Source organism: Antechinus flavipes, chromosome 2 (genome assembly GCF_016432865.1).
Source record: "Antechinus flavipes isolate AdamAnt ecotype Samford, QLD, Australia chromosome 2, AdamAnt_v2, whole genome shotgun sequence".
Lineage (NCBI taxonomy): Eukaryota > Metazoa > Chordata > Mammalia > Dasyuromorphia > Dasyuridae > Antechinus > Antechinus flavipes.
This window is the reverse complement of record NC_067399.1, coordinates 299,253,318-299,281,041: the sequence shown is the minus strand read 5'-3', so window position 1 is coordinate 299,281,041 and position 27,724 is coordinate 299,253,318. Positions and strand designations below refer to the sequence as shown.

Sequence of the window (27,724 nt, the reverse complement as noted above, 5' to 3'; positions counted from 1 at the left end):
ATGTCTGCTAAGTTCCAAATATAATACCTCTTGGTAGCATGGAAGGAGCTATAGAGAGCTTCTTGAAGTTCTGGCAGGTCCTAGTCAAGCTGGAACATGCTTTAAATATTGATTCTCATTGATATATGTCTCTTATTTGAAGACCCAACTGAGTCAAAAAGATCAATCAATTACTGGAGGACCAGACTTATTGCTATACCCTAGATGGTCAATAGGAAATGAACCAATTTTCCAGCTATAATTCATGACAACCTATGTTTAAGACAAAAGGGCTAAAATCTTCATAGATGGTAGCAGTAATACTTGGATAAAAATTTGGATCCTTGAAGTAAGTATACACACATATATCACCACCAATAACATTATATTAGGACTACAAACAAATTTTACATGCAATTTTTCTCTTGACCCTCAAAATATCTCTTTGAGAAAACTGCTATATTATTACTTCTTGCTGCCTTTTTTCAAGAGTAGCTCTCCAGAACCAGGAGATCATTATACACTTCGACAACGATATTGTATGAGGACATATTTTGATGGAAGTGGATTTCTTTGACAAAGAGACCTAACTGAGTTTCAATTGATAAATGACGGACAAAAGCAGCTACACCCAAAGAAAGAACACTGGGAAACGAATGTGAACTATCTGCATTTTTGTTTTTCTTCCCGGGTTATTTATACCTTCTGAATCCAATTCTCCCTGTGCAACAAGAGAACTGTTCGGTTCTGCAAACATATATTGTATCTAGGATATACTGCAACATATCCAACTTATAAAGGACTGCTTGCCATCTAGGGGAGGGGGTGGAGGGAGGGAGGGGGAAAAAATTGGAACAGAAACGAGTGCAAAGAATAATGTTGTAAAAAAAAAAAAAATTACCCTGGCATGGATTCTGTCAATATAAAGTAATTATTAAATAAAAATTTTTTTAAAAAAAAGAGTAGCTTTCCCTAGCTTGCTCATGCTGGATATGCAAAGATATGGGGTGGATTCATCTCACTACTGAAATCACATGGAAACTTTGTTTTGTTTCATTTGGGAACTGGCCCAATTTGTCCCTTCCTTAGGTAACCTGGTGGCACCCTCTTTTCCTGTCCCCTCCCTTATTAAAATGCTGAAATTACTTAAAACAAGGGACTAGTATTAGCCATAGAAGCTCAGAACTCCTAAGTGTAAGGGGTCTGCCAGCCTCAGCCTTCCTGATAGTTGGGATTATACATAAGTCCTACTATACCTGGCACTATCTCCATTATTACAGATATAGACACAGAGAAGTTCCCATAAGAAACATTAAGTGTCTTGCTTAAAGTAAAAGGCAGAACTTGGTCTTAAATCCAAATTTTCTGACTCAAAGTCCAGTGCTTTTTCCATAAACCATCCCACCATGCCAAAATCCCGGTGAAAGGAAAAAGAAATTAGGGATGTACCAAAGGAGCAAAAAAGAAGGATGAAGGAAGGTGATGGAAGGCAAAAGGATCTGTAAAAAACCAATATAATTTTTTTTTGAGAACTAAAAGTCAAACAAACTGCAAGCAAAATTGTAGTACACACCCCTTCATTTGTACTATAACATGACCTATCATGAAGTAATCGACCACACCTTTCAGTTGTCTAGGTAACTAAATAATCACAGCAAACTTTACCCAGAGTCCTTTACAGGTAGCTACTGAAATACTCTCCTATAACACTCCAATGTGAACAATCCACTTAAAAAGTCTTCTAAAATGATTTATCTTTCTAATAAATCTCATAACTCTCTTAGGAATTATCTAAAAACATCTCTGTCCACACAGACACATAAAGACAAATCTCCTCCTCCCAAATTTGAAATGCCTTAAGTTTTTTCCCTTGCATTTGAAAAATTAAAAGTACTGTGCAAAAAACAGGGTCTGAGTTCTCCAGTCTGTTTCATAAACAAAGAAAACTTGAAATAAGAGTTAAATTATAAATATACATTCTTTTGAGTTAAGTTGAATTTTTAAAAATGTGTATAAAGAAGAGAGATAGGAAGTAGATTTGTAATTTTATGGTTTAGGGAACTCCCAAGTGAAGAAACTCCCCTACCAAAATAGGTCAGGACTTTTTATGTAATTTATAATCTTAGAGAAATTCTTAGACCTTCTTCTTGTTGTTGCTTGTCCTTTATTATCAAAAGGGATGACATGCAAGTGAATTGGATTTGAGTAAGGAAAGGCTGTACAAAGTCACCATCCTCACTTTCTCCTCTGGAGCCATCTGGGTCCAGTGGCCAGATACAGATCAGGACAATTGGGGATGACCCTGGATGCAATGGGAGACCTTGGCCCTTTTAAATTAAGGTATTTAATAGGTCTCAGTTTGACTGAGGCAATGCCCATTCAGTGATTAAGACGAGGATAAGAAATGAGGTAAAGAATACTTTCTCTTTTCCTCTCCCTCCCCTTTCCTTCCCCCTATCTCCCCACACCCCTCCACCCCACCGTGTGTGTGTGTGTGTGTGTGTGTGTGTGTGTGTGTGTCTGTCTGTCTGTCTGTCTTTTGGTTTCTAGAACAGAGAGAGGTTAAATAACCCAGGCTATATAGTCAGTTCCCAGGTCTTCCTGGCTCCAAGGTAAGCTCTCCATCCATCCATACCACAGGTATCAAAAATGTAGTCTAGCTCAGTGTTTCTTAAAACAGATTAAAATGTAAGTGCGAAACAGCTTTTTTTAAAAAATGAAAATAGAACAGAATATAGATAATATTAATATGCATTTTTCAAAGTTAATAAGTAGTCTACAGGAATCCTGATATATAATAATTTTTAAATTATTTTTCCTTTTGCTGAGGCAACTGGCGTTAAATGACTTGTCCAAGGTCACACAGCTAGGACATGTTAAGTGTCTGAGACCAAATTTGAACTCAGGTCCTCCTGACTTCAGGTCTGGTGCTCTATCTACTGTACCCTCCGATGTACAGTAATTTGAACTTGACACCATTGGTCTAAACTTTCCTGCCTATGTGTTACTTAATATATATATGATGGTTACTTTATTTCTTCCCCTGTCTTTTCACAACCTTTTAAAGATTTTAGTCATATTGTTAAAAAGTCTTTTAATTTCATTTCCACTAAAACACAAAAGAGAAAGGAGAAAAAAATATCCTTAATTACCAAAAGAAGGAAGATTTTAAAAAGCAAGATTAAATATTTTTTCAACTATATAAAAAAGGGGAGATAATTCAATGAGATAACACATGTAAAGCAAATTACAAACTTCTCTATAAATGCCAGCTTAACTGGACCGAAACTTAGCCTTAGAGACAGGAATATGCTGTCTTTGATAGTGGACAAAGTTACTTAACTTCCCAAGCAATTCTCTCTTATAAGTGAATTGCCAATTTACATTGTAAAAGGGAATTTCCATACCAATAGTTCTTTACAGCAATAAAATTACAGGTCCAAATACCAACCCCCAAATATATTTTAAATTAATGATTCATTTTTAAGAAGATTAGACAAAATTCAATTCATATCTACTATGTTATATGGGAATCATTGTGCTAAGACTTTAGAAGAACATGTACAAGGGTCCTACAAGAAAGCAAATACAGGCTGCAATCTGAATCAAACAGCCAGAACTGCATTAGGATATTTTTCAACTGAAAGCATACAAAAGACATATCAAGTCCCAATCATTCCCTATTCCCTAATAACTTTTGCCTTCAAAGTCACAGACTATCAATCCCATCATTTAGACTTAAAGATTAGTCTAATCTCCTTATTTTTCAGGTCTGGAAACTGAGGCTACTAGGTTAAGTGACTTCTTCGAGGGCACACAGGTGGAGGAGCAGAGATGGGAGCTCTCTTCACTGACATGTGATCTTCCCAGAGCTGTGCAAAGGGCTCTTTCCTGAATTTCTGTTTACTAACTTTAACACTAAAAGAGCACCAATTAAATATTACCTTATACTTATATATTTTCCCAATTAGACTGTTAATTCCCAAGAATAGGAAAGAAGGAAGGAAAGAAGGGAGAAAGGGAGGGAAGGAGGGAAGAAGGAAGAAAGGAAGGGAGGGAGAAGGAAGAAGCATTTATTAAATACTATGTATTAAGGAGCAGGAATTCAAAGTGAGAAAGTTAGTCTTTGCTTTCAAGGAGTTCACATTGTAAGAGAGGCAGACAACACATGAAAGAAATTCATCTGTGGGACACAGGAAAATCTCTGGCAGTCTTGACTATGTAGCAGCAGGGAGGATGGCAAGGCCCAGGGGTCCTTAGACTTTTATATTCTCCATAATGCCTTTCAGACAGTAGATAATCAATAAAAATATGCTGAACTAATTAATGAAAGGTTTAATTGACTTTAAATTGATCAAGAGTTGACACCACCTCAACATACTTGCCAAAGAACTACCTTATGGAGCAGAGTTTGAAAACAAGATTAAGAACCACAACTGTGTATCTGAGCTGTGTCAATGACCAAGTGTCATTGTTCACAAGAACAGGATTGTGTTGAACTTGTACTCTGATCTATTATCTTCCCGTGGAGATGGCAAGCAGAGTACATAGTGATTTGGCAAAGGTCAGACTCCCAACTGGTTAAAGAGCTAGGAACAGAATTGAAAGTCCCCTGTTTCCCCACCCCTCTAAGCTTTTTACTCTAGTGTAAATGCATTTCTTTATTGTATTTATTTGTTTGTTTTTAAATGAACTCACTCGGTGATTGCATGAAACTTTAATAGGCTAAACGGTAGGGAGAATGCCCCCTTTCAATTTATAACAAGTTCAACAAGATGAATGAGTTGTGTTCTTCCTGAGATTACACATACAACCTTACAAATGTCCCACAATAGGAGAAATCCGATTTAAGAGTGGCTCCTAATTTGAAGGGTTTTTAGAAATCTAAACTTGTGACCAAACAGGGTGTGGTGTGTGCAAATAGGTCTTGTATAAATAATGCATTCTGCAACTAGCAGAAACAGTGGCATGGTGGCAGAAAATTCTGTATTAGGCAGTTATGCTCAAAAGCAAAACAGTTCAAAAGCTTGTCACCCTCATTATACCCAGGACAATTCTAATAGCCTATAGCTAATTTGCCACAAGTTTCTCCCCTTTTCAGGCCATCCCCTGACCCTGTTGTCAAAGTGATCTTGCGAAAGTGGAGATCTGACTGTGTCATCTCTCCTATCTCCTGGGACTTCAACTCAGGTCTTCACTGTTCTTAGACTCAACACTAATCAATGTGCTTTTCGTTAAAATATGTGACCAGGAATGACTATAGCAGCATTATTACTCTTCAAGACTTCTACAATCATCATAATTCTATTAACACCACTTAAATATGACTTTTTAAATTACTCTAATGCCCTAATGACTCACTTAAAACTCCAGACTGCTTGTTGCTAGGCCAGATCATCCCCATTCCATATTGGCACAAATAATTTTTTGAACCTGTAAAATAGGACTTTACATTCAACCCTGTTAAAATGTAATCTTGCTGGTTTAAGTCCCATCATTTCAACCTGTCAAGATCAGTTTGAATCCTGATTCAGTTGTCTTTTGTTTGAATTACCACTCCCAGCTTTGTGTCTCTGGTAGAGCTGGTTCAGCCAACTCTTGTTTATTCAGGCGGCATTTCAAACACTAAGCCAGATTTACTAAGCAACTATTATGTTCACAGTAAGAGGCACCAGGCATGGGTGGACTAGTGAGTGTGGAGAAGAAATAAACACGATCTTTGCCATGAAAGTACAACTCCTGCTTGGGGGTGGGGGAGAAGAATAAAAAAATGTAACTGTTATAAAAATTTAGTTACATAATTAACTTAAAAAGTAACACCACAGAGAATCTGACTTCTTAAAGAAGGAAGAGACTAAGTACAGGAGAGAAGCAAAATGATCCACGGATATACTGACAACCAAACTTGTCAGTAACAGAGAAAGTATTAAAACCCAGTTTTAATTTTCTCTCCTTTATCCAGTGTTCTAGCTATGACATGAAGAAGCCTTATTAATATCCCCCAAGTAGGAAAGAATAACAATTCACACACTGTCCAAATACATTCGTGAATGTGGGTTCTAATTCCACTTCTGACACAACTTTGTGTGAAACCTTCAATTCAACTTAATAGACACTTACTATATCCCTACCAAATGAAAGATATGAGCCAGGAGTTGGAGATATAGAAAAAAAAGGCGAAACACATCCTGCCCTCAAGAAGCTTCCTTTTTCCTGGAAGAAAGGGGACAGTCCTTTCCTCTTCTACCTTCAGTTGGTTGTTGGGTGTTCTTGGCAAAGATACTGAAGTAGTTTACCATTTTCTTCTCCATCTCACTTTACAAATGAAGAAACTGAGGCAACTAGGATTAAGTGACTTACTCAAGGTCATATAATTAGTAAGTACCTGAGTCCAGATTTGAACTCAAGAAGATGAGTCTTCTTGATTCCAGGCCTGGTACTCCATCCACTGCACTTACCTAGCTGTATATATTAAGTACAACATATATGGTGTATTCCTTTTAGCCTACCCTATTTTGTCCATTTGCATGCACTTTTCTACTATGCAGTAAATGTATTGCTGGCTATTATCCTGACATTAAGAAGCTTAAGAAGAATTAAAAATGCTTTAATTGCCTAATTTGCTAATTCTGTCAATCATCTGTGCCTTGAAAGTCAGTACAGTAGATAGAGGGCTGCTCTTAGAGTTCAAAACTAATCAACAAGTATTTATGAAGCATTTACTAGGTGTTCAGCATTGTGCTAAACTCTGAAAGTACAAACAAGGGTAAAAACCAAACCCTTTCATCCAGAGGCTTGTATTTTGATGGTAGAGTTATTGTTTAGCTGATGGTTAGTTCTGTCCAATTGTTTATTTCCCTGATTGGAATTTTGTTGACAAAGATATTAAGAGTGGCTTGCCACTTCCTTCTCCAGCTTATTTTACAGATGAGGAAACTGAGGCAAACAAGTTTAAGTGATTTACTCAGGGTCACATAGCTATTAAGTGTCTGAGCCCACAACTGAACTCTGGGCCCAACACTGAGCCACCTAAGCTGCCCTAATGGAAGAGAAAATATGTAAATAAATGATTATATTAAAAGGTAACTCCAAAGTAATATGTGACTTTGGGCAAGCTATCAGCAACTTTTCAAGACTAAGGTACCAAACAACATCAGTGAATTTTCTCTCTGGAAATTCCCTGTACTGGTGACATCATATGTCTGGTTCTGTGCCTTGAATTATCCAAATCAAGTCTCTTCCTAATGTTGATGATTTCTTCCCTTAATTTTTGGCTTAAATAGTAAATTAATTAAATTAAATTAAGTAGAGACAGCTAGGAAGCATAGTAAATAAAGCACTGGGCCAGAAGTTACCAAGAACTGAGTTCAAGTCCACTTTCAGACACATAGTAGATATGTGATACTGAGTTTAGCCACTTAATCTGTTTGCCTGTTTCTTCATTTGAAAAATGAGAATAATACCAATACCTACCCCCACAGAGTTGTTGTGAGCAAAAAATGAAAAAGGATTTGTAAAACATTTAGCACAACGCCTGTCACATATTATGTGCCCTAAAAATGCTCATTTTCTTTCCTTCCCCATCTGAAAAGGAAATTCCCATCTACATACATGGTGTGGCAGATGAAGAATGTATATATAACTACAGATATCTAGTATGTATAATTTGCTTTTCTTTTAAATGTATAGGTCTAACATGTAATCTTAGTGGATTCTGGGGAATATGTGTGAGGCCATCAGGGTTAAGGGTCACACAGCTACTAAGCGTCAAGTGTTTGAGGCAGAATTTGAACTACATTGATAACTGCTATAAAGTCTTTTAAAATTGTTTATCTTAAATAATATTATTTATTATTATTGAATAAATTGTTTTCCCAATTCTTATCAACTCACTCTGCACACAGATAGTTAATAAGTGGGTGATCCCTTTTGCATCAGGGAACCAGGCATCTTTGTTAGATTTCAGTTTAATGTTTTAATTAACAAAATAAAAATTGGAAAAAAAAAAGTCCAGGGGCAGCTAGGTGGAGCAGTGGATAGAGCACCAGCCCTGAAGTCAGGTAAGTTCAAATCTGGCTTCAGACACTTAACACTTCCTAGCTGTGTGACCCTGGGCAAATCACTTAACCCCAATTGCCTCAGCAAACAAACAAAGAAACAAAAAGTCCAGGATTCATAAAACACGATATACTTTATTTTGTTAGGAAGGTCTGTTACTATTATGTACTGTGCTTTATTTGGATGTACCAAAAAAAACCCAGATTGACCAAAATATTCACGACATGTGATACTCAGGTTCACTTAGGGTTAATACTTCAACCATATTATTACAGTTTTCTACTTTGGTAAGTACCACATACAGGATATAACTTAATCTTTCCTTGATGACTCAGCATCTCGTAGTACATTAGGGGCATTGTCCTGAACATCAATTTTCACTGAAAGCTGATTCAACTACTTCATGAAATGAAGATGCTCAATTGACTCTCTTTTCCTCATTCCTTTACTCCTTCCTTTTCGGTCTTTTCTTCTGTCACTTTTCCATTCAAATACACCTCACTAGGAAAAAAAAAAACTATCTAACAAATATGAAAAACAAATGAGGTTGAATTGGATATATTACCAAATCCTCCTTCAATGAACACTTGAGCACAGGAAGTAGCGTGAAAAACGAGGAAGAGACATATCACTAGCCTCCCTCCTCCAATTGGTACTAATGGAGGATGTCACCCAAGATTGGTGCACAAGAGTCCCAAGAAGCAGCAGTCCCCCAGACAACTGTCTCCGACTGTCCCCTTATTCCTCTCCAACCTCCTTCTCCCCATTCTCCTCTTCTATTGTCCAGAGGACCAGCTCCAGTGGAGACACAGCTGGCATTGTTCCTCTTCCTATCCACTTCTAGATAGCTACTTGAAGAACTTTCTGGTTCTTATCATTTAAATTCCTAGGCACTGCAAAAATAATTTAATATAAAAATTGGATATGACTCACGACAACTGTAGTCTTTTGTCCTTTTTATACTGCAGTCAAAGTTGTCATCTGAACCACTGGGCTTTACGATTTGTTCTTCTATAGCACCTGAAGAATGACTGGGCCTTTCAATTTGCCCTGGACCTGAACCCTCTTCTACAAGTTAGTTCCCCTTATTAGAAAGTGACTTCCTCAGAGCTGTGAATTGCCCTGCTTTTCTATTTGTATCCCCAGAACTTCGCATAGTTCTTTGTACAATAAGCAAGCCTTTAATTAGAACTTTTTTGTTCATTAATTCATGAGTAAATGAGAATTTATCTTGTTTTTAAACATTTATTCCCTCATCAAGAAGGTTCTTTAATTTCTCAGGTAACAATTGCAGATGTTTAATAACAAGCACATCACTGTCAGAAAATTCTTCCTTATGTCTAACTAAAATTTCTCAAGGTGCAGATCAAAACCTCTTTCCTTCTTTTCTTCCAAAGACAGATGGAAAACATTTGCACTCTATTCATATTTTTGCTACTATCACAAGTCTTTTTTATCTTAAACTAAAATAATTACTATCCTTTGGTGCACTCTCTTATTCAATTCCCATACAACTTGAATTCAACTTGGGTTTACTTGATTTAAAATATATATATATTGTTTATATAATACTGAATTTGTCATGAAACTTCTTGGTAGGAAGTGAAAAGAGAAAGACAGAGATTGGAGAATTTCCCACTTCCTGAATTTACTATTGGCACAATTCCAACACTTCTATGTTTCCTTTTCTCAAGTCTTCATTTATAATATATGGGTAGTGATATTATCATCATAAGACTATTGTAAAGAGACTATCTTTTAAAGCATTATGTGAAATGAATATTACATAAATTAAAGTTAACAAGTATCCCCTGATTTTAACCTACTAACCCCACCCAAAATCTGTCCAATTTTCAAATGTAACTCCCTCCTCCCCCAAAAAAGGATGATGCCTACAGCATTTAGGGCTGAAATAAAAGTCCTTAAGTCAGAGAACTGGTTCATGTCCAGGGCCTCTGATGCTTAATTCCTCTGCATGGCCTTACACAGATTGCTTAACCTGCCTGGATTTCTGTTTCCTCGTCAGATAAATGAGGGTGTTAGCCAAAATAGCTTCCAAGGCCTTTCCAACTCTAGCTCTATCTACCCCATCTTCTTCATTGTACGAAGAAGTCCAAGGTCACAAGGTTGGGGAGGGGCACAGAAATTATTTGAACCCAAGTCTTTTGTTAAAACTAAGGGTTTTATACCACACTGTATTCATTTAATGACTTTAAATTCAATGAGTAACTAAAGAGATTTGCTTCTCCACGGCTAAGAGGATGGAAAGAGACAAAAAAAAAGGAAGGGGAGCTAGGTGTTTAGGGGAAAAACTATATCATCATGATGATAGGATTTCATAGAACAGACCTTCAAGGGAAGGTCAACAGCCTGGATGACAATCAAAATAAAATTTGATGATGTTTAGAGCAATGACATCTAAAGAAGAAATGTGAATGGTCTGGAGCTATGATTTTATCACATATGAAACCATAGGTATCACTGCATATCTGCCTGAAGTACTGAGAGGGTAAGTAATTTGCTCATGGTCACATGATAGCTGTCAGAGGGGGTTTGAACTCCGAACTTCCAAATTCAGAACCTCATCTACTTTGCCAGGCTATCCTCTTAATGAATTAAATATTAATAAAAACCCAAGTTAATAAAAATCCATCCACTAGATATAGGACAAAATGATCCTTGAGGATTGACCATTCTAGAAATTCTATGAAAATTACTTTCATCAGAAGAATCAAATATTGGAGTAAAACTTTTAATAATCCCTTGAAATTAACAAGAAAGACTAAAGCTTATTTCTTATTGTTTTCTATTTAGATTGGCTGTATAAAACATAGACCTTAAAAAAATTGTGTTCACTGATTGCAGATAGAATTCTACCTATAAGCTATTAACAAAGGCTTTCCTTCTCCTGCCAACATTTTGGAGACATAATATGGTAATTAAGATTAGTGTTAATGGAACCTACCTGCCGAAAGCCAGCTGGTATAGAGAAGAAAAGCAAAGGAACTCCAAAGTTCACTGATTTCATAGTCTCCTGATAATGCAAACACCAAATTATTCAGCCTATAGCACAACAACAAGGTCATTCAATTGCACATACTGTGTGAGCTACTTGAATCTTAAGGTAAAATGTATTTCTGGAAGTCTTTCTATTACCTTCCCCACACAGAAAGCTGGTGTTAAGTCTACACATTTTAGGGAAAAGCAACTCAAAAGTATGACAACTCAAATTCTTCATCTTCTACTCAGAAGAGCTATCAATCAAAAATTCTGGCAGAAGAAAAGTCATTCATTTTTGATAGATGCACAATTCTGAATCCCGACCAATGAAGAGCTGTTAGAAAGAAGACCAAGTTTATTCTTGGTACAAAACCAACTCCCAACTGTCCACACAAATGGTACAGATGACCCTAAATATGGAGTAATGCTCTCCAACTTATTCCATTTGGGCTGTAGGTAATATTTACCCATACAGTTTAGTTTCCTTTAAACAGATGGTAAAGGCAGTTTATATTCCCTGAAGAAGTGAGCAAGGCTCTGGGGAAAAACAGCTGAAGAATGAGGTTCCATATTCTAGAAAAAGGGGGGAACAATTAAAGCAAACAGTTTACCTTTTCAAAATTAACTTTGCCAAGTCTAAGGATAAACCAAACATTGTTAAACTATACCAAGAAGACCTAAATGCCAACACAGCTTGCTAAATAGCAAACACACAAAATAAGGAAAAAGAGGGGCCTTCTTAAAGGAGCCGACTTTATCAATCTCATTTCTGCTGCTATCATACCATGAAGACCACATAATCCCAATTTGACCAAGAATGCCAAACACAGCTGGAACTTATAGCTAGCAAGGCACCAGCCCAAGAAATGACAAAATGGAGACATGTATTTCTATCATCTCAAACTAGTAATTCACCATTTCCAAGAATCTAGAGGGGGGAAACAAATAGAAGGAAACAAATCAATCCAACCCTCAGAATTCCTCATTTTCCAGAATGAGGACATTCATTGTGAACTATGAAAATAACTCATCTTTGCTACAATTAAAGAACATGATGGGTAAAACAAATGATAGCTGGGGACCTACCTTGCAGAAGGGCTCCATTTCTCTTGAAAAAGGTGCTTCCCGGCCAGATAGGTGGACCTGATGTGCTAAAAAAGAATAAGAAATGAGCATCAAGTCCATTTCATTTGCACTCAGTCACTTACTAACACTGCTACTTGCACACAAAAATCCTAAAGAAGCACAAGAAGTCTTTCAAAACTCTGCATTATTACCCTAAGTAGTACACCCATCTCTCATTAAAACTAACTTCTGCCATTTACTAACCTCAGTTTTGGGTTTGTGTGTAGTCTCTTGCCCCTTTCTCTGAATTACAATATTTTACACTCGTGGAGCCTTATTACTACTTTCTTTAAATCTATTTTTCCTTTTATGTCAACTATTGAATTTTGGGGGTTTCATGGATTTTTTCCAGCCTCTTCTATGGGTTGTCCCATAAGTCTTAGTGCAGTCCCAATCTTTAATGGTTTATATTATTTAATAATATTATTAATATAACCAAGACTTTTGGGACAGTATACCTTGTCAATTTTATTCATTAAAGTACTATCTTCTTCACATAATTTAAAAGATGTGCATACAGCCATACTTTCAGAAGAAAGATTTTATAGAAGCTCCAGCCACTTTTAATAGTTGAAAATTTGCCTTGTTTTAAAATAAGTAATGAAATGAAATATATTGGATGGAATTGATGGTGTCTGAGTCAGGAAGACTGAGATTCAAGTCACTCAATCCCTGAGTATTATAAGCACTCACAACCATAAGCTCAGTAGCTGACCTGTATGGATAAAGGAAGTTTCCTCACTGAGAACTTCCTGACCTAACATGGGGGAACAGACTTGCTGGCCTGGGTATCAGAAGACCTGAGTCTCAGGTCTGCTACTTACTATGTTGCTGAGCTTGGACATGATCCCCATTTTCCTTATGTGTTTTAACTAAATACCAAAGAACTCTTCCATTTTAACCCTCCTACATTAAATCCATGAAAGGTCATAGAAGTATATGCTCAGAGTTAAAGGGGTACTTAATATACAAAAAAATCCTGTTGTTAAAATGTTAAGATGTTAAAATGTTAAAATTATATAAAACATTCCAGCAAACAAAACCTGTCTCAATATGAATTTTTAAAATAAGGAGCATATTTTTAAAAAACCAGATGAAATGAAAACAATGCCAGTTTTTGTCATATTTTAGAGAATTAGAAAGATAGTATAAAATAGATTCTTATTTTACTATTAGCTAGACAATAAATATTTATGAAACACTAACTATATGTCAGTCATTGTTTTAAGCACCAGGGATACAAAGAAAGGCAAAAGACATTGTCTGCCCTCAAGGAGGTCACAATCTAATGGGAGAGACAACAAAACAACTATGTGCAAACAAGCTATAGAGAAGATAAATCATGAAATAAATAAAAGAAGGAAGGCACTATAATTAACAGGTTCAAAAAGAATTCCTGTAGAAGATGGGGAAAGAGTGAGCAAAGTCACTTGTCCAACATCACACAAGTAATAAGAACTGGAGCCATGTGACCTGACTTTCAATGAAGCATTGTTTCCACTATTGGTACACTGCAGTGCAGATAAAAATCACATCGAAATACTGCGCAGTGCTTTTACTGCCTTCTCTGCCTTTACTGCTTCCTTCTCTCCACAAACAGGCCTGCAAGCCAAAGAAGGGGGCCAAGCATTGTGCTGACAACAGATGGACCTACTGTGGCTCTTATGGCTTAGGGCTGGGAATCAGTAAACACATTTCTTTTCTACCTGACTCCAGTTCTCCAAGCACCTAAAGTTCAAAGAAAAAAAATTAAAAGGCATAAAATTGCTTTAAATTATTTAAATTATCTCAGCCAAATCTTACCCATCTGCAAGAAGTCTTTTACCAGTCCTTTCTTAATCTAAGCGCCTTCCTGTAGAGACTACCCCCAATTTATCCTGTCTATATCTTGTTTGTTTGTAGTTGTTTCTATATTCTCTCCCCCAACAGACTGTGAAATCCTTAACAGCAAGGAGCAAGTTGTTGTCTTTCTTTGGATCCCTAACACTTATCACAATGGCTGGCAGTAGAAGCTTAGTGAATTCTTCTTTGATGTTTAACTACGGTTCTAGATAATTGGTAGTTTTACAAACCGTCTTCTTTTTCTTTTTCTTCTTCTTTTTTTGCTACAAACAACTTCTAAAAAAAAATTGTAAATAGTCATTTCTCTACTATCAACATTGCTTCTCATGATTTATGACTATCATTTGAGCTGCATGTGTTTTCTTAAACATTGCTGTCTCTAAGTTAATTAGGGTATTAATTGGTTAACTGAGGTGTTAATTGAATTATCACCTCAAATTTCCTCAGAATATAGAAAGATCACCTCACTTCCCTATTAGACCATTCAGAATGCTGCTTTATTCTGATTTTTCCAAAAAGGAAGTGGCACCAGAGGGACAGAAAAGATAAAGAAAGAAGGCAAATTCTGTTCATTCATTTCTTTGTTCACAACATGTTTAACGAGTTAGCATAGGTACTTCAGTTAAGTAGTAAGTCCCTACTATGTGCAGGATTCTTTCTACATCCTGGAGAAGAAAAGAGGACAAATCAATAAGTTTTAGTTTTAGATTTTATTAATTTGTAAACATCAAGAGAATTTCTGAGTAATTCAGATACAAGTAAGAATGCGTACAGCAGAAATTATTTAAGGATGCCACTATTTTTTAGAAGCCATTGCTGTGCCAGGTATAGCAGCCCAGGTGCCAAGCACAGCAGAATATGCCAACAGAAGTTGGAGGATCGCTGAATTTTTGGGTTTTGAGCCATAGTTGGGCTAAAACCAACTGAGTGTCTATACAAAGTTTGACACTATTATAATGAAGCCTGGGGAGCAGAGGGATACCAGGTTGCCTATGGAGGGGCAAGGCAGAACAGCTCAGGTTAGAAAAAGGGAGCAGATTAAAGTTTCAGTACTTTTGAGTATTAGGATTGGCCACTGAACTTCTAAGCCTTAATGAGACAAAGCAAGCAAGTCTTTTAAAAAATAAAAAAAGTCATTTTTCTGTTTTGTTTTATATATACAATTCTGGTAACTCTTAATTCCTTGTAATTTGGGGGTACTACCTCTTCATGTTAAAAAAAAAAAAGTCATCTATCAGGTATACAATGTAAGCTACTTCATCAATAGGAGAGATAAACTTGCCCCAAAGCGTTAATTCAATTCAACAAACATGTATTATATATGTCAGTTTCTGTGCTAGATGGTAGAAAGTACTAAGGTACAACTAAAACAGTTCTTGACCTCAGGTGGCTTACATTTTACTGAGTAAGTACAAATAATATGCATATTTGTAAATATATTGTTTTTTCAAACTAGTTTCAAAGAGAAAGTACTAAAAACTGGGGTTTAAGGATTCAAAACAAGAGGTCACACAGGAGGTAGTATATAAGCTAAGCACTGAAGGAAGCTATCAAATCACTCTGACTGGAATAAATATATAAAGGGATTGATATGAAATAAATATGTAACCCAAGGAAAACCCACAGGTCAGAGAATCCAATTGAAGCATTTCAATTCCAAATGGATGGGAAACAGGAAGGAATGGAAACAGGTGATGATGGCCTGATCTATGATGGAGATTGTATGAATGGAGAGAAGGACATAAAGGAGAGATATAGATGAGACATAGTAGAGATAGAAATAAAAACATATAGTCACTGATTTGACCAGAGGGTAGAGGGCAAGAACAAGGGAAGAATTAAATAAGAATCCAAAGTAAAGGCAGCAAAAATAGGGAAATTTAGAAGATAAATGATTTTGGTGGAAAATATGAGTTTAATATTGGATGTGTTAATTTGTGAAGACTATTGGATACCCAGAAGAGATACCTAACATGCAACTGGTAATATCAGACTGGAATTTAGGAGAGATCAGGGCTCTAAATTTATACAGTTATCCCCTCCACAATGTGATTTTCCCCATTATAGTTTCAATATATCATGAGAGCATAAGTTAAATGGAAATTTTTAAAAAGTTTTGTGGAAACTGCAGATGATACACAAAAGCCAGCAGATAAAAAAGTTTAGAAATTCAAAAATGCATAAAATATATGTATGGTATTATATAATATCAACATATTTTATGTTTTAATACCATGGTAATTCAGATTTCTTCTCTGGTACATAGGGAATGCCAAAAAATTTTATGTGGATATTCAAGATCTTGGGGTACAGATTTGGGAATCATCAGCTGGGAGATGACAATTATACTGATAGCAAATGATAAGGTCATTAAGAAAATAGAGAGAAGATCAAGGACAGGATCTTGGGGGATACCCACACTTAGTAAGTAGGGAAAAAAGATATGATTGAGCAAAAGAGACAGAATTATTTAACAGAAGGAAAACTAAGAGAAGATATCACAGAGACTAAGGGAGAAGGCTTTCCCTAAGAAAATAATTTGCAATGCCAAACATGGAAGAAAAATCAAACAGAGGACTAAGAAAAGACCACAGAATTTCAACAATAATAATATTCAATATTTACAGTGAACTTTCAGGTTTGCAAAGAACTTTTCACATATAACTTAAATTTAGCAGTCAAGAGATCATTGGAAACCTAGCAGAGAGTAGTTTCACTTGAGGGGGTGGGTCTGAAGCACACACTCAACAAGGTATACAACCCTGGGTAGTAGTGGAAAGGAAGAGATAGGGAACAATAGCCTGAGTAAGGAGCCATCCACATTCTTTCAATAAATCTCTATAAACAATGGAAAGTATTCCCATGAGAACTGTTTGGGGTGAAGGGTCTACAGCTTATATAATTTACAAACAGAACAAAGCTCCACTGGCTTCCAAGCCTGTTCAGATGAATGAGATCATCACCCACAATATTATACTTTTCTTTGATAAAAAGACCCTCAACATAACAACTCAGAAATGCCAAAACTATGTGATTAGAAAAGTGGTAGTATTATACAGCCAAAAGTAGCCAAGTTGAAAAAGAGAAGGCATGGAATCAGAGGACTTGGATTCAAAATTCAATCCAGTTATTAATTAGTAATTGGGCAAAGTACTTTTCTTCTCTGGATCTTAGTTTACTTTTCTGACTAATTTATGACTAGATAATCTTTAAAGTCCTAGATATATATGATTTAGAATTTAGATGAGGTATTTGGTATCTTCTCCCCACCCCACCTTTTTTCCTTCTTGGGAGAAGAATGGAGATCTAAAGAACCAAGTTTTTAATATTGTTAATATGAGATTACCAGCATGAATCAAAGGAGAGATGATAAACTCTTGTTAAATACAAGAATTTTCAAGATTCATGTCTATTAATGCAGAATGTTGGAGGGGATGTGGGAAAACAGGGACACTGATAGACTGTTGGTGGAATTGTGAACACATCCAGCCATTCTGGAGAGCAATTTGGAACTATGCTCAAAAAGTTATCAAACTGTGCATACCCTTTGATCCAGCAGTGTTTCTACTGGGCTTATACCCCAAAGAGATACTAAAGAAGGGAAAGGGACCTGCATATGCCAAAATGTTTGTGGCACCCTTTTTTGTAGTGGCCAGAAACTGGAAAATGAATGGATGCCCATCAATTGGAGAATGGTTGGGTAGATTGTGGTATTATGAATGTTATGGAATATTATTGCTCTGTAAGAAATAACCAGCAGGATGAATACAGAGAGGACTGCCGAGACTTACATGAATTGATGCTAAGTGAAATGAGCAGAACCAGGAGATCATTATATACCTCAACAACGATACTGTTTGAGGATGTATTCTGATGGAAGTGGATCTCTTTGATAAAGAGAGCTAATTCAGTTTCAATTGATCAAGGATGTACAAAAGCAGCTACACTCAAAGAAAGAACACTGGGAAATGAATATAAACTGCTTGCATTTCTGTTTTTCTTCTCGGGTTATTTATACCTTCTGAATCCAATCCTCCCTGTGCAACAAGAGAACTGTTCGGTTCTGCACACATATATTGTATTTAGGATATACTGTAACCTATTTAACATATAAAGGACTGCTTGCCTTCTGGGGGAGGGGGTAGAGGGAGGGAAGGGGTAGGGGGAGGGAGGGGAAAAATCGGAACAGAAGTGAGTGCAAGGGATAATGCTGTAAAAAATTACCCTGGCATGGGTTCTGTCAATAAAAAGTTATTAAAAAAATAATAAAATTAAAAAAAAAGATTCATGTCTATTTGTGGGTAACACTTCTAGCCAAAGAGACTCCAAAGAAGAAGTAAGTAGGGATAGGGAAAGGGAAGAAGCTCCTGCTAGTCCTCTCTCCCAAATTGTAGGATGGTTGTTGGCGTACAGAAAGTGGAGAAGGCAGTTCATTCCTATCATAGCCTGATGAGCAGAAATCAAAGCTGCTCCTGGTTTGAAATTCAAAACACACTCTACACATGAAAAGACAACTATCCTGAAAAGAACTATATCAGGAAGTACAGAATCACAGAGCACAAACAGAATAGATACAAAACAAGAGGTTTGCTCTAAGATTGTAACAGTCCAAGATCACTTTCAGGACTGAGAGGATGACCGTCCCTCTGAATTACAAATCTTTTGATGCCAGTCACATCCCATGTGATATGAGAGCTAGAAATACTAATGCCATCTTGTTGTTGTTTAATTATTTTGATTGGGTTTTCTTAGCAAAGATGTTGCAGTGTAGAGGCTACATAATTCAACATTTGAATAAGAATCCTTTCTACACTAGAGATAGGAACATAGAATCAATAAACCATCATGCTAGAGGGAAGATACAATTGTGATGACAGGAGGTGAAGTACAGAGGACCTGGGTTCAAATTTCACATTGGATAACACTAGCTGAATGACTATGAATATGTCACTTTACTTCTTTGGGTTTCAATTTTCTTATTGGCAAAAAGAAGGGCTTGAACTTTAAAGATCTCTAACAGTTTCTTCCAGTTATAAAAATTTATAATCCTATGATGTTCCCATTCCACCATAGCATGGCACTATTCTAACTTTCCATGAATTAATCTGCCATTCTCCCCACTACTCACACATCTACTCTGTGAAGCTACTTATCCTTCTTAATCCCAATGGCTTCCTTCTTTTGATTATTTCCAGTTTCTCCTATATAGATCTTTAATGTATATAGCTGTTTGCATGTTATCTCCCATTAGATTATGAGCTATTCAAGAGCAGGGACTATATCTTTTACTTTTTTTTTTTTTTAAATCCCCAATGCTTAGCATAGTACCTGGAATAGAGGAAACCCTTAAAAAAATGTTTATTGATTGAATGAAGCCAAATAGAATAGTTCTAATCCCTTCTTCCACAAAATAGTTGAATAACTCAGTCTTCTCTCCTCCAATCCCCAGTCCTTAGATGATCTTAATGTCCTTGAGCTTTTCCTGGTAATTTCCCTCAGGACTTTATCCAGCTAATCAATGTCCTTCTTACAAGGTAGCACTGAAAAAAACCCAAACATAATACTCTAGATGTGGTCTGACCAGGACAAGCAAATTCAAAATATCACTTCCATCTTCTTGAAAGTCAAGCTGGGGAGCAGCTAGGTGGCCCAGTGGATAGAGCACCAGCTCTGAAATCAGAAGGGCCTGAGTTCAAATCTGATCTCAGATTTAACATTTCCTAGCGGTGTGACCTTGGGCAAGTCATTAACCCCAATTATCTCAGGGAGTAAAAAAAAAAGAAAGTCAAGCCTGCCTAAAATGACACTTGGGCAGTTAGGTGACACAGTAGATAGAACACTGGACTTAGAATTAGGATGACTCACCTTTCAGAGTTCAAATCTGGCTGTAGACACTAGCTATGTAACTCTGAACAAGTCACTTCACCCTATTTATCTCAGTTTCCTCATCTGTAAAATGAGCTGAAGAAGGACATGTCAAACCACTCCAGTGTCTTTGCCAAGAAAACCCTACTGAAACAACTGAATGATAATAACATGGCATTAGTATTTCTGGCTCTCATATCATATGGGATTTGACTGACATCATGAGATTTGTAGTTCAGAGAGACAATCTTCTCAGTCCTAAAAGTGATCTTGGACTACCACAACCTTTGACTTGTGAGATAAGTTTTAGGGGGAGTTATGAAAGAGAGAGATTCAGATAGAAAGACACAGGTAGACAGAAATAAATCATACATGCATACCTATATAGGCACACAAATATCTACAAACACACGCATGTGAGTCAATAACATTGATTAAACAGTTACTATGTGCCAGGCACTGCGCTAAGCATTGGAGATGCAACAAGAGGCAAAAAGATATTGCTGCTCTCAAAGAGCACATTTTTGCCCCCACTCATCCATGCAAAACTCACATACATACATTTATGTGTGTGTGTGTGTATGTGTGTGTGTATGTATAAAATGTACAGGAACAAATATAAGTGCTTTGCAAATGTTAAAATACTATATAAATGCTAGCCATTAATCTTTTCCTTGTTGTTGTTATTAACAGCTAAAGTCAAGCAGCGATTTCAGTTAAGGGATACAACATTCTCAGCTCCTACTCAGAACTTAAATTAAGAATCCCAAGGACAACAGGAGAAAAAGAAAAGAGAGCTGAAGTGTAGCAGGATCAAGGTGAACCTCTGGGGCCCCTGCAGGCGTTTTGGAACAGAAAACTAGGACTAAAGCTACGGATTATGAGCACCTTTTCAAATACAGGAGGAGGTTTCAAATCTCTATCTTCAGTTTTCCTTTCTCATCCTTGTCTACTAACGGGCACCATATTATAATCAACTCACTTCTTTTGACTAACTGTTTCTAGCATCCCGATTTGCCTCAAATATAGGGTAGTCCAAAAGTCTTATTGAAATTTTAGGCTATTAAAGCTTAATAGTCAAACAAAGTGATGAGGATTTAGTCTGACTGATAAGAGAAGGCTTCCCTAAAAGAAATGAATTGGGAGACAAGTATTTGGACAGTTATAATAACTTATATCAGAACTGGAGGGAAAAATTTGCAGAAACTGACATTCCTAAAGGGACATAATTTAAGAGAGTGCTCCAAAGCAAAAATATGTACTTTTGAAATTTGATTTTATAGAAATCTCACAAGGGTAAAGAGGAAACAACCTATTATACTTTAAATAGTTCTCTGCAGAAACTATTAGACATAAATCTACCTTTCACACAATTATGACAGAGTAAATCCACAAAAACATAAAAGATTTATTGAATGACATTTCAATGCAATATCAAAATACAAGAATAAGTATTCCTCAACTGTCTCTTATGTGAAGAACACTATACTCAGTAGTAGGTTCTACCTATTGGGCTTTCATAAGTCACAGTTCCTATCCTTGTGGAGTGTGTACAGTCTAGGAAGGAGACATTAACATGATGATTCTAATTTTCATCTACAATCTTACATGATAAATGCTTAGGGAAACAATAAAATAAGAAACCAACCTAGTAAACATGGTAGAAAAAACACCAAAGTTAGCATCGTAGGAACTGGGTTTAAATCCAGAGTTTTTTTTTAAAAGACAGTACCTTGCTGACTTCAGAGAGGTCCCAGTATTTTCATTTGTATCAAAGAATTGAAATGGATTGTTTCCTTTTTAAAAAAATTTCAATAGTATTTTATTTTTCCAAGTAAACATATTTCAACATTCATTTTTGCAAGACTTTGTGTTCCAAAGTTTCATCCTTCTCTTCTTTACTCCCCCACCCACAAGATAGAAAGCAATCTCATATAGGTTAAATATGTACAATTCTTTTAAACAATATTTCCATATTTGTTTTGATGTCCAAAAAAAAAAAAAACATACCAAAAAGGAAAAAAATGATGAGAAAGAAAAAATAAATTCATAAGCAAACAAGAAAAAAAAAGTGAAAATACTATGCGTCAATCTACATTCAGTCTCTCTCTGGATGTGGATGGCATTCTCCATCTCAAATGGAATAGATTATTTTGAAGATCTACTCTAAATCTAAATTATTCAGTTTATGATCTTGAAATGTGAGAGGGATGACCAATATTTATCCTAACATTATCCCTGTAAAAGAGACTACCATTATTCACAAAAAGTGAGGTGATGGCAGCATCACTGTCTAATTACAAGGACTTAATTTTTCTCCTACTCTTTGTCTCAGAGTGAGTAGGGGATGAGGAAGGGTTATTAATACACTGAAAATCAACAAAAAAGAAAGAGTTAAGGTTCTCTTATGCTTCATCAGTATTTCAAATAAAAGAGTTCAACAGCACAAGAAGTGTCTCAGAAACACTGATTTAGAAGTGAAAATGACCTTACAGGTCAAGTCACTTAATCCACTCTAATTTGTAGATGAGAAACTGAGTCCCCAATGAAGTAAAATCACATATTCACCACACATACAGCAGTAGAACTGGATAAGCAGAAGGATGGCTATCCATGGGGTGGGTATTAGTTTGTAAATGAGACAAAATTATCTGAATTGGTATAAAATCACCTTATCTAAATAAATCAATAACTCCCCATTTAATTTCTAATCTTTCAGAATTGCCTTTTATACTGTTCCAAGTCTCTAGATCCTTAGCTATCTACATACTTATGAGGAAAAAGCTGGAAATGATATATCTGGCTAGGAAACTATCCAAGGAAGGCATAGTCCCAGGATAGAAAAAACTACCAAGCTTACCATATGCAAGAGACAGATTAGAGAGCACATATTAGTAGAAACAATACCATATTGGTGGAGCAAATGTATCAAAAACTTTATTTCTTTAGTATTCTAACAAGATGATGTGCCCTTTAGCAGGATAATACCCTCCCTCCCCTCTTTTTAAAAAAGAAAACCCATAGGTTAAAAGGTTCTTACTTACCAGAAAGGCAATTTGAGAACTGGTATTTCAGTATATTGATCTGGTTGATCATTAAGAGCCAGTCTAAGCCAGCAAGACCCAAGGGATCTGTGACGCAAACTTGAACAACAAGTTCTATTTCCAAGACAGATTTAGTGTCCTAAATGATTCCACCATACTCCCACTTTCCAGTGGGCATCAAGCCAAATACACAAGGAAACACAATGTACCCAATGAAAACATGTCCAAGGCAGCAGTGGACACAAAGTATTTCTAAAGTATTTTCTACATGAATAGGACTATCGATTTAGCATTAGAAGGGATCTTATAAAATCACTTAGTCAACTAGTCACTTTATCAGTCACAAATGTACAGGTGACATTTAGTAAGTAGAATGGGAATCAAGAAAAAGTGATTGATATGACTGCAGTGTTTGTTATTAACTAAGACCAACAGCTGTATCTCATCCAAACTCAGTGGTGTGCTAGAGTGAGTTCAAACTGTTAAATTTTCAGTATGAGCACTTATACCTCAGAAATAGGTAAATGCTACAAAGAAGAGCTTGATTTATTGCTCTGATGTTTGAAGAGATTTAAGAAACTAATGGAGAAAATATTAATAATGCAGGCTGAATTCAAAAGTGTACCAGATATATCTTTTGTTTCAGCACACTATTTCCTTGACACTTTGCAACACTGCTTGGGAAGACTGGGCCCAATTCTAACAACAACAACAATAAAAACATATTGGGCTTATTATATAGCAAATACTTTGCTAAGCACTTTATAATTATTTAATCCTCATGACAACCTTGAGAGACAAGTGCTACTATTCTGTTTATTTTACAGATGAGGAACCTGAGACAAACATATTAGGTGAGTTGTCCAGAGTAACATATCCTATAAGTATTTAAGATGGGATCTGAATTCAAATCTTCCTGATTCCAGGAACCATACTCTATCCACTGTTATAATAAGTCTTAAATGGATAATACCGAGCATTTGGAATCCAATGAGAGGTGTGATGGATATGGAATACCATATACACTTAATAAAATGAAATAATAAATGTAAACATGCTTCTCAAATCTTAAACCACTGTATAAATGTGAACTATCATACTATAATTATTATTGTCAGACTTAATACATGTTGTTTATGAATTACTTCTCATCCCACCTCTTTCTTTTTACATTTTATTACAAGAGATGGCTCTTCTAGGAAATGGGGGTGGAAAGACGCATTTTGGAAATGAAAGTGATATAACAAAAAAGAAAAAGAAAAAGAGGTTCACTGTGAACTGGAGCAAAAGGATAAGAGGTGTGGCATAATGGCATCCTGATTTAACCTCAGGGCTATGAGAAAAGAACTTCTTGTCCCCTCTGCCCTGAAGTCAATGCAGAAGTAAATTCTTGTAATTTTAGATCTGGGAAGTGAAATCTGGGGGGCACTTCCTGAATGGGTAATTTGTGTTCTTATGAAGATAAAACAGAATCAAAGCAGGATGCTTAAAACAACAACATCAACACTCCACAAAGCATTACATGCAATTACCTAGAATTTTTTTTCTCACCACTACTGAATTATCAGGAAATAATAGGAAAGCAAATATTTTCTATGCTTCACATCAAGATGGATCTCTTGTATAAAAAAAAATCTAATTTCTTAGAAAATAAATTTTTACTGCAGCAGGCCTAGTCCTCTAGACAGATCAGGTTTCTATAGCAAGCCTTACATCTAGCAGAAAGTTGCTTATGCTTCAAGAAGAAAGGCTATCTAAAGGTTCAAAAGGGAACAATCTTGGAGCTAAGATACCTATAGGAATCATAGAATATCAGAGGTACAAGAGGCCTCAGAGTTCAAAACCAACCACTTTGTTTATAGGTCAGGAAATTAAGACCCAACCGTATATTCTACTCATCCAGGTTCATCACTTTATGTGCTCATTTTTTTCTCAGTCTCTTTTATCCAATAAATTGCCAAGTTTTGTCAATTGTGCTAGTTCTAATACATCAGGCCCCCTTTTCATCCCACAGTCACCACACTTGTCTAGGTCTTTCTATGTCTTGCTCAACCTATTACAAAAGTCTTTATTTTGGGTTCCTGAATTTTAGTCTCTCTCCTCTTCAAACTATCCCACATACAAATGTCAAAATCATCTTTCTAAAACACATTTCTAATTTCTAAAAGAAATTTCAAAGGCTTTTCACAATTTGGTTTTAGGCTACCTTTCTAAGTTTATTGAAAATTATTTCCTTTTACATACTCTCCTTCTAGAAAAATTCTAAAACTCAATATTCCATCTCCCAACTCTATATTTTTGCACAGGCTTCTCCCTAATACCAAATGCTAGGAATATACATTCCTCCTATCTTCTGCCTATTAGAATTTTCCCAAATCTTTCAAGAACTGCCCAGTATGGACTCAGGAAGCCTTCTCTTCATGAGTTCAATTCCCACTTCAGACACTTACTAGCTGTATAAACCTGAGAACTCTGCTTGCCTTGGTTTCCTCACTTATAAAATGAAATGGAGAAAGAAATTGCTTTAGTACCTTTGCCAAGAAAACCTCAAATAGGTAATGAATAGATAATAAAGAGTCAACTACAACTATAAAACAAATGAACAAAGACAACCATTTCATATTGGAAGATGTTCCTTTTTCTCTTCCCCTTCAATAAGTACATGGGCACATAGCAGCACATACATATATTTGTTTCATGTATCTTCCCAGCAGAATATCTCTTCCTTGAGGTGGTAGACTTTCCATTTTGTCTTTGTATACACAGGCACTTGTGAATACTATGTGTTTTTAAAAGTCTCACTGGATTAGATTGGGAAGTGACACCCACAGTCAATGGTAAAACAAGGACTAAAATAAAACTCACAAGAATAGCAGCTTAAATGTATATAGCACTTTACTGTTATAAAACACTTTATATAAATTATCTCATTTGTTCTCCGAGGATGAATCCATGACACAGAGGCAGCTAGCTGATTGAGCATTAGAACTGGAGACTGGAAGTTTATTGTGATTATTCGTCCTTTTCGGCATGACCAACTCCTTGTAATCCCTTTTTGGGAGTTTTCTTGGCAAAGATCCTGGGCTGGTTTGTCATTTTTCTTCTCCTTTTTATAGATGAGGAAACTGAGGGCTAAGTGACTTGCCCAGGGTCACACAGTTAGGAAGTGTTTGAGACCAGATCTGAACTCAGAAAGGTGAGTCTTTTTTATTTCAGGTCCAGAACAGAACCCATCTCCCAGAATTGTGGTGAGGAGCAAACCAGATATTTGTAAAGCACTAAGCATAGCTTAGCCCATATAACAGGCACTAATTAAATATCAGCAATTATTATTACTACTACTTTTGTTCCTTTGTGAGAAACCAGGTAATAGCATTTCTCCCTTTTTCTCCCTGTCTCAATAGGAATGTGTTAGAGGCAATATGGTACAGTGGGAAAAGTATTGAATTTTGAGTAATTGGAGTCAGGCTGAAGTCTCAGGATGGCCAAAGAATTATATAAACCTGTGTGACTGTTCCATTCACCCAAGTTCTTTGATACTCAGATTTCTGATCAGTAACATGAAGGGGTTGAATTACATGATCTCTCATGTCTTTCCCACAGCTAATTTCTATGATCCAATATATATATATTTAATATTTTATTTTATTTATTGACAGAACCCAACATTATCCCTTGCACTCGCTTCTGTTCTGATTTTTCCCCTCCCTCCCTCCATCCTCTCCCCTAGATGGCAAGCAGTCCTATATATGTTAGATATGTTGCAGTATATCCTAGATATAATATATGTTTGCAGAACTGAACAGTTCTCTTGTTGAACAGGGAGAATTGGATTCAGAAGGTAAAAATAACCCAAGAAGAAAAACAAAAATGCAAATAGTTCACATTCCTTTCCCAGTGTTCTTTCTTTGGATGTAGCTGCTTCTGTCTATCATTGATCAATTGAAACTGAGTTAGGTCTCTCTGTCAAAGAAATCCACTTCCATCAGAATACATCCTCATACAATATCGTTGTCGAAGTATATAATGATCTCCTGGTTCTGCTCATTTCACTTAGCATCAGTTCATGTAAGTCTCTCCAAGCCTTACTGTATTCATCCTGCTGGTCATTTCTTACAGAACATTAATATTCCATAACATTCATACACCAAAATTTACCCAGCCATTCTCCAATTGATGGGCATCCATTCAATTTCCAGTTTCTAGCCATTACAAACAGGGCTGCCACAAACATTTTGGCACATACAGGTCCCTTTCCCTTCTTTAGTATTTCTTTGGGATATAAGCCCAATAGAAACACTGCTGGATATGATCCAATATTTTCAAAAAAATAATATTTGATTTCCCTACCAATTTTTAATATTCATTTTCATTTTTAAATAAATTTAGAGTTCCAAATTCTCTCCTTCCCTCCCTGAGATGCTAAACAACCTGTTATGAATTATACATAGGAAGATATGTAAAACATTTCCACGTTAGTCATTTTGAAGAAATATAGAGGTCATTTTGAAAAAGAAATATAGAAGGGAGAGGAAGAGGGAGAGGAAGAAGGAAAAGCAGAGGGAGAAGGAAAGGGAAAAGAAGAGGGAGGGGAAAAGGAAGAGGGAAGGAGAGAAAATGAGAATAGTTTGGTCTGTATCAGACTCCGTTTTTCACCCTAAGTCTTTTAGAACTGTCTCGGATCATCATCTTGCTGAGAATAGCTAAGTCATTCACAGTTGTTCATCATACACTATTGCTGTTACTAGATACAATGTTCTCCGAATTCTGCTTGCATCACTCTGCATTAGTTCATGTAAGTTTTACCAGGT

The 27,724-nt window shown here is 36.2% G+C and overlaps 1 protein-coding gene across 8 annotated transcripts in view; it reads right to left on the bottom strand.

The window, feature by feature from the left end:
• The window catches only part of FOXN3 (forkhead box N3), a 496,195-nt gene that overhangs the window by 129,044 nt on the left and 339,427 nt on the right, over window positions 1-27,724 (bottom strand). For all 8 annotated transcript variants that reach the window (XM_051977428.1, XM_051977426.1, XM_051977427.1 and 5 more), the window contains one exon: window positions 12,124-12,188. In XM_051977428.1, coding sequence (XP_051833388.1) covers window positions 12,124-12,188 — 65 coding nt within the window. The remainder of the gene's footprint in view (window positions 1-12,123; window positions 12,189-27,724) is intronic.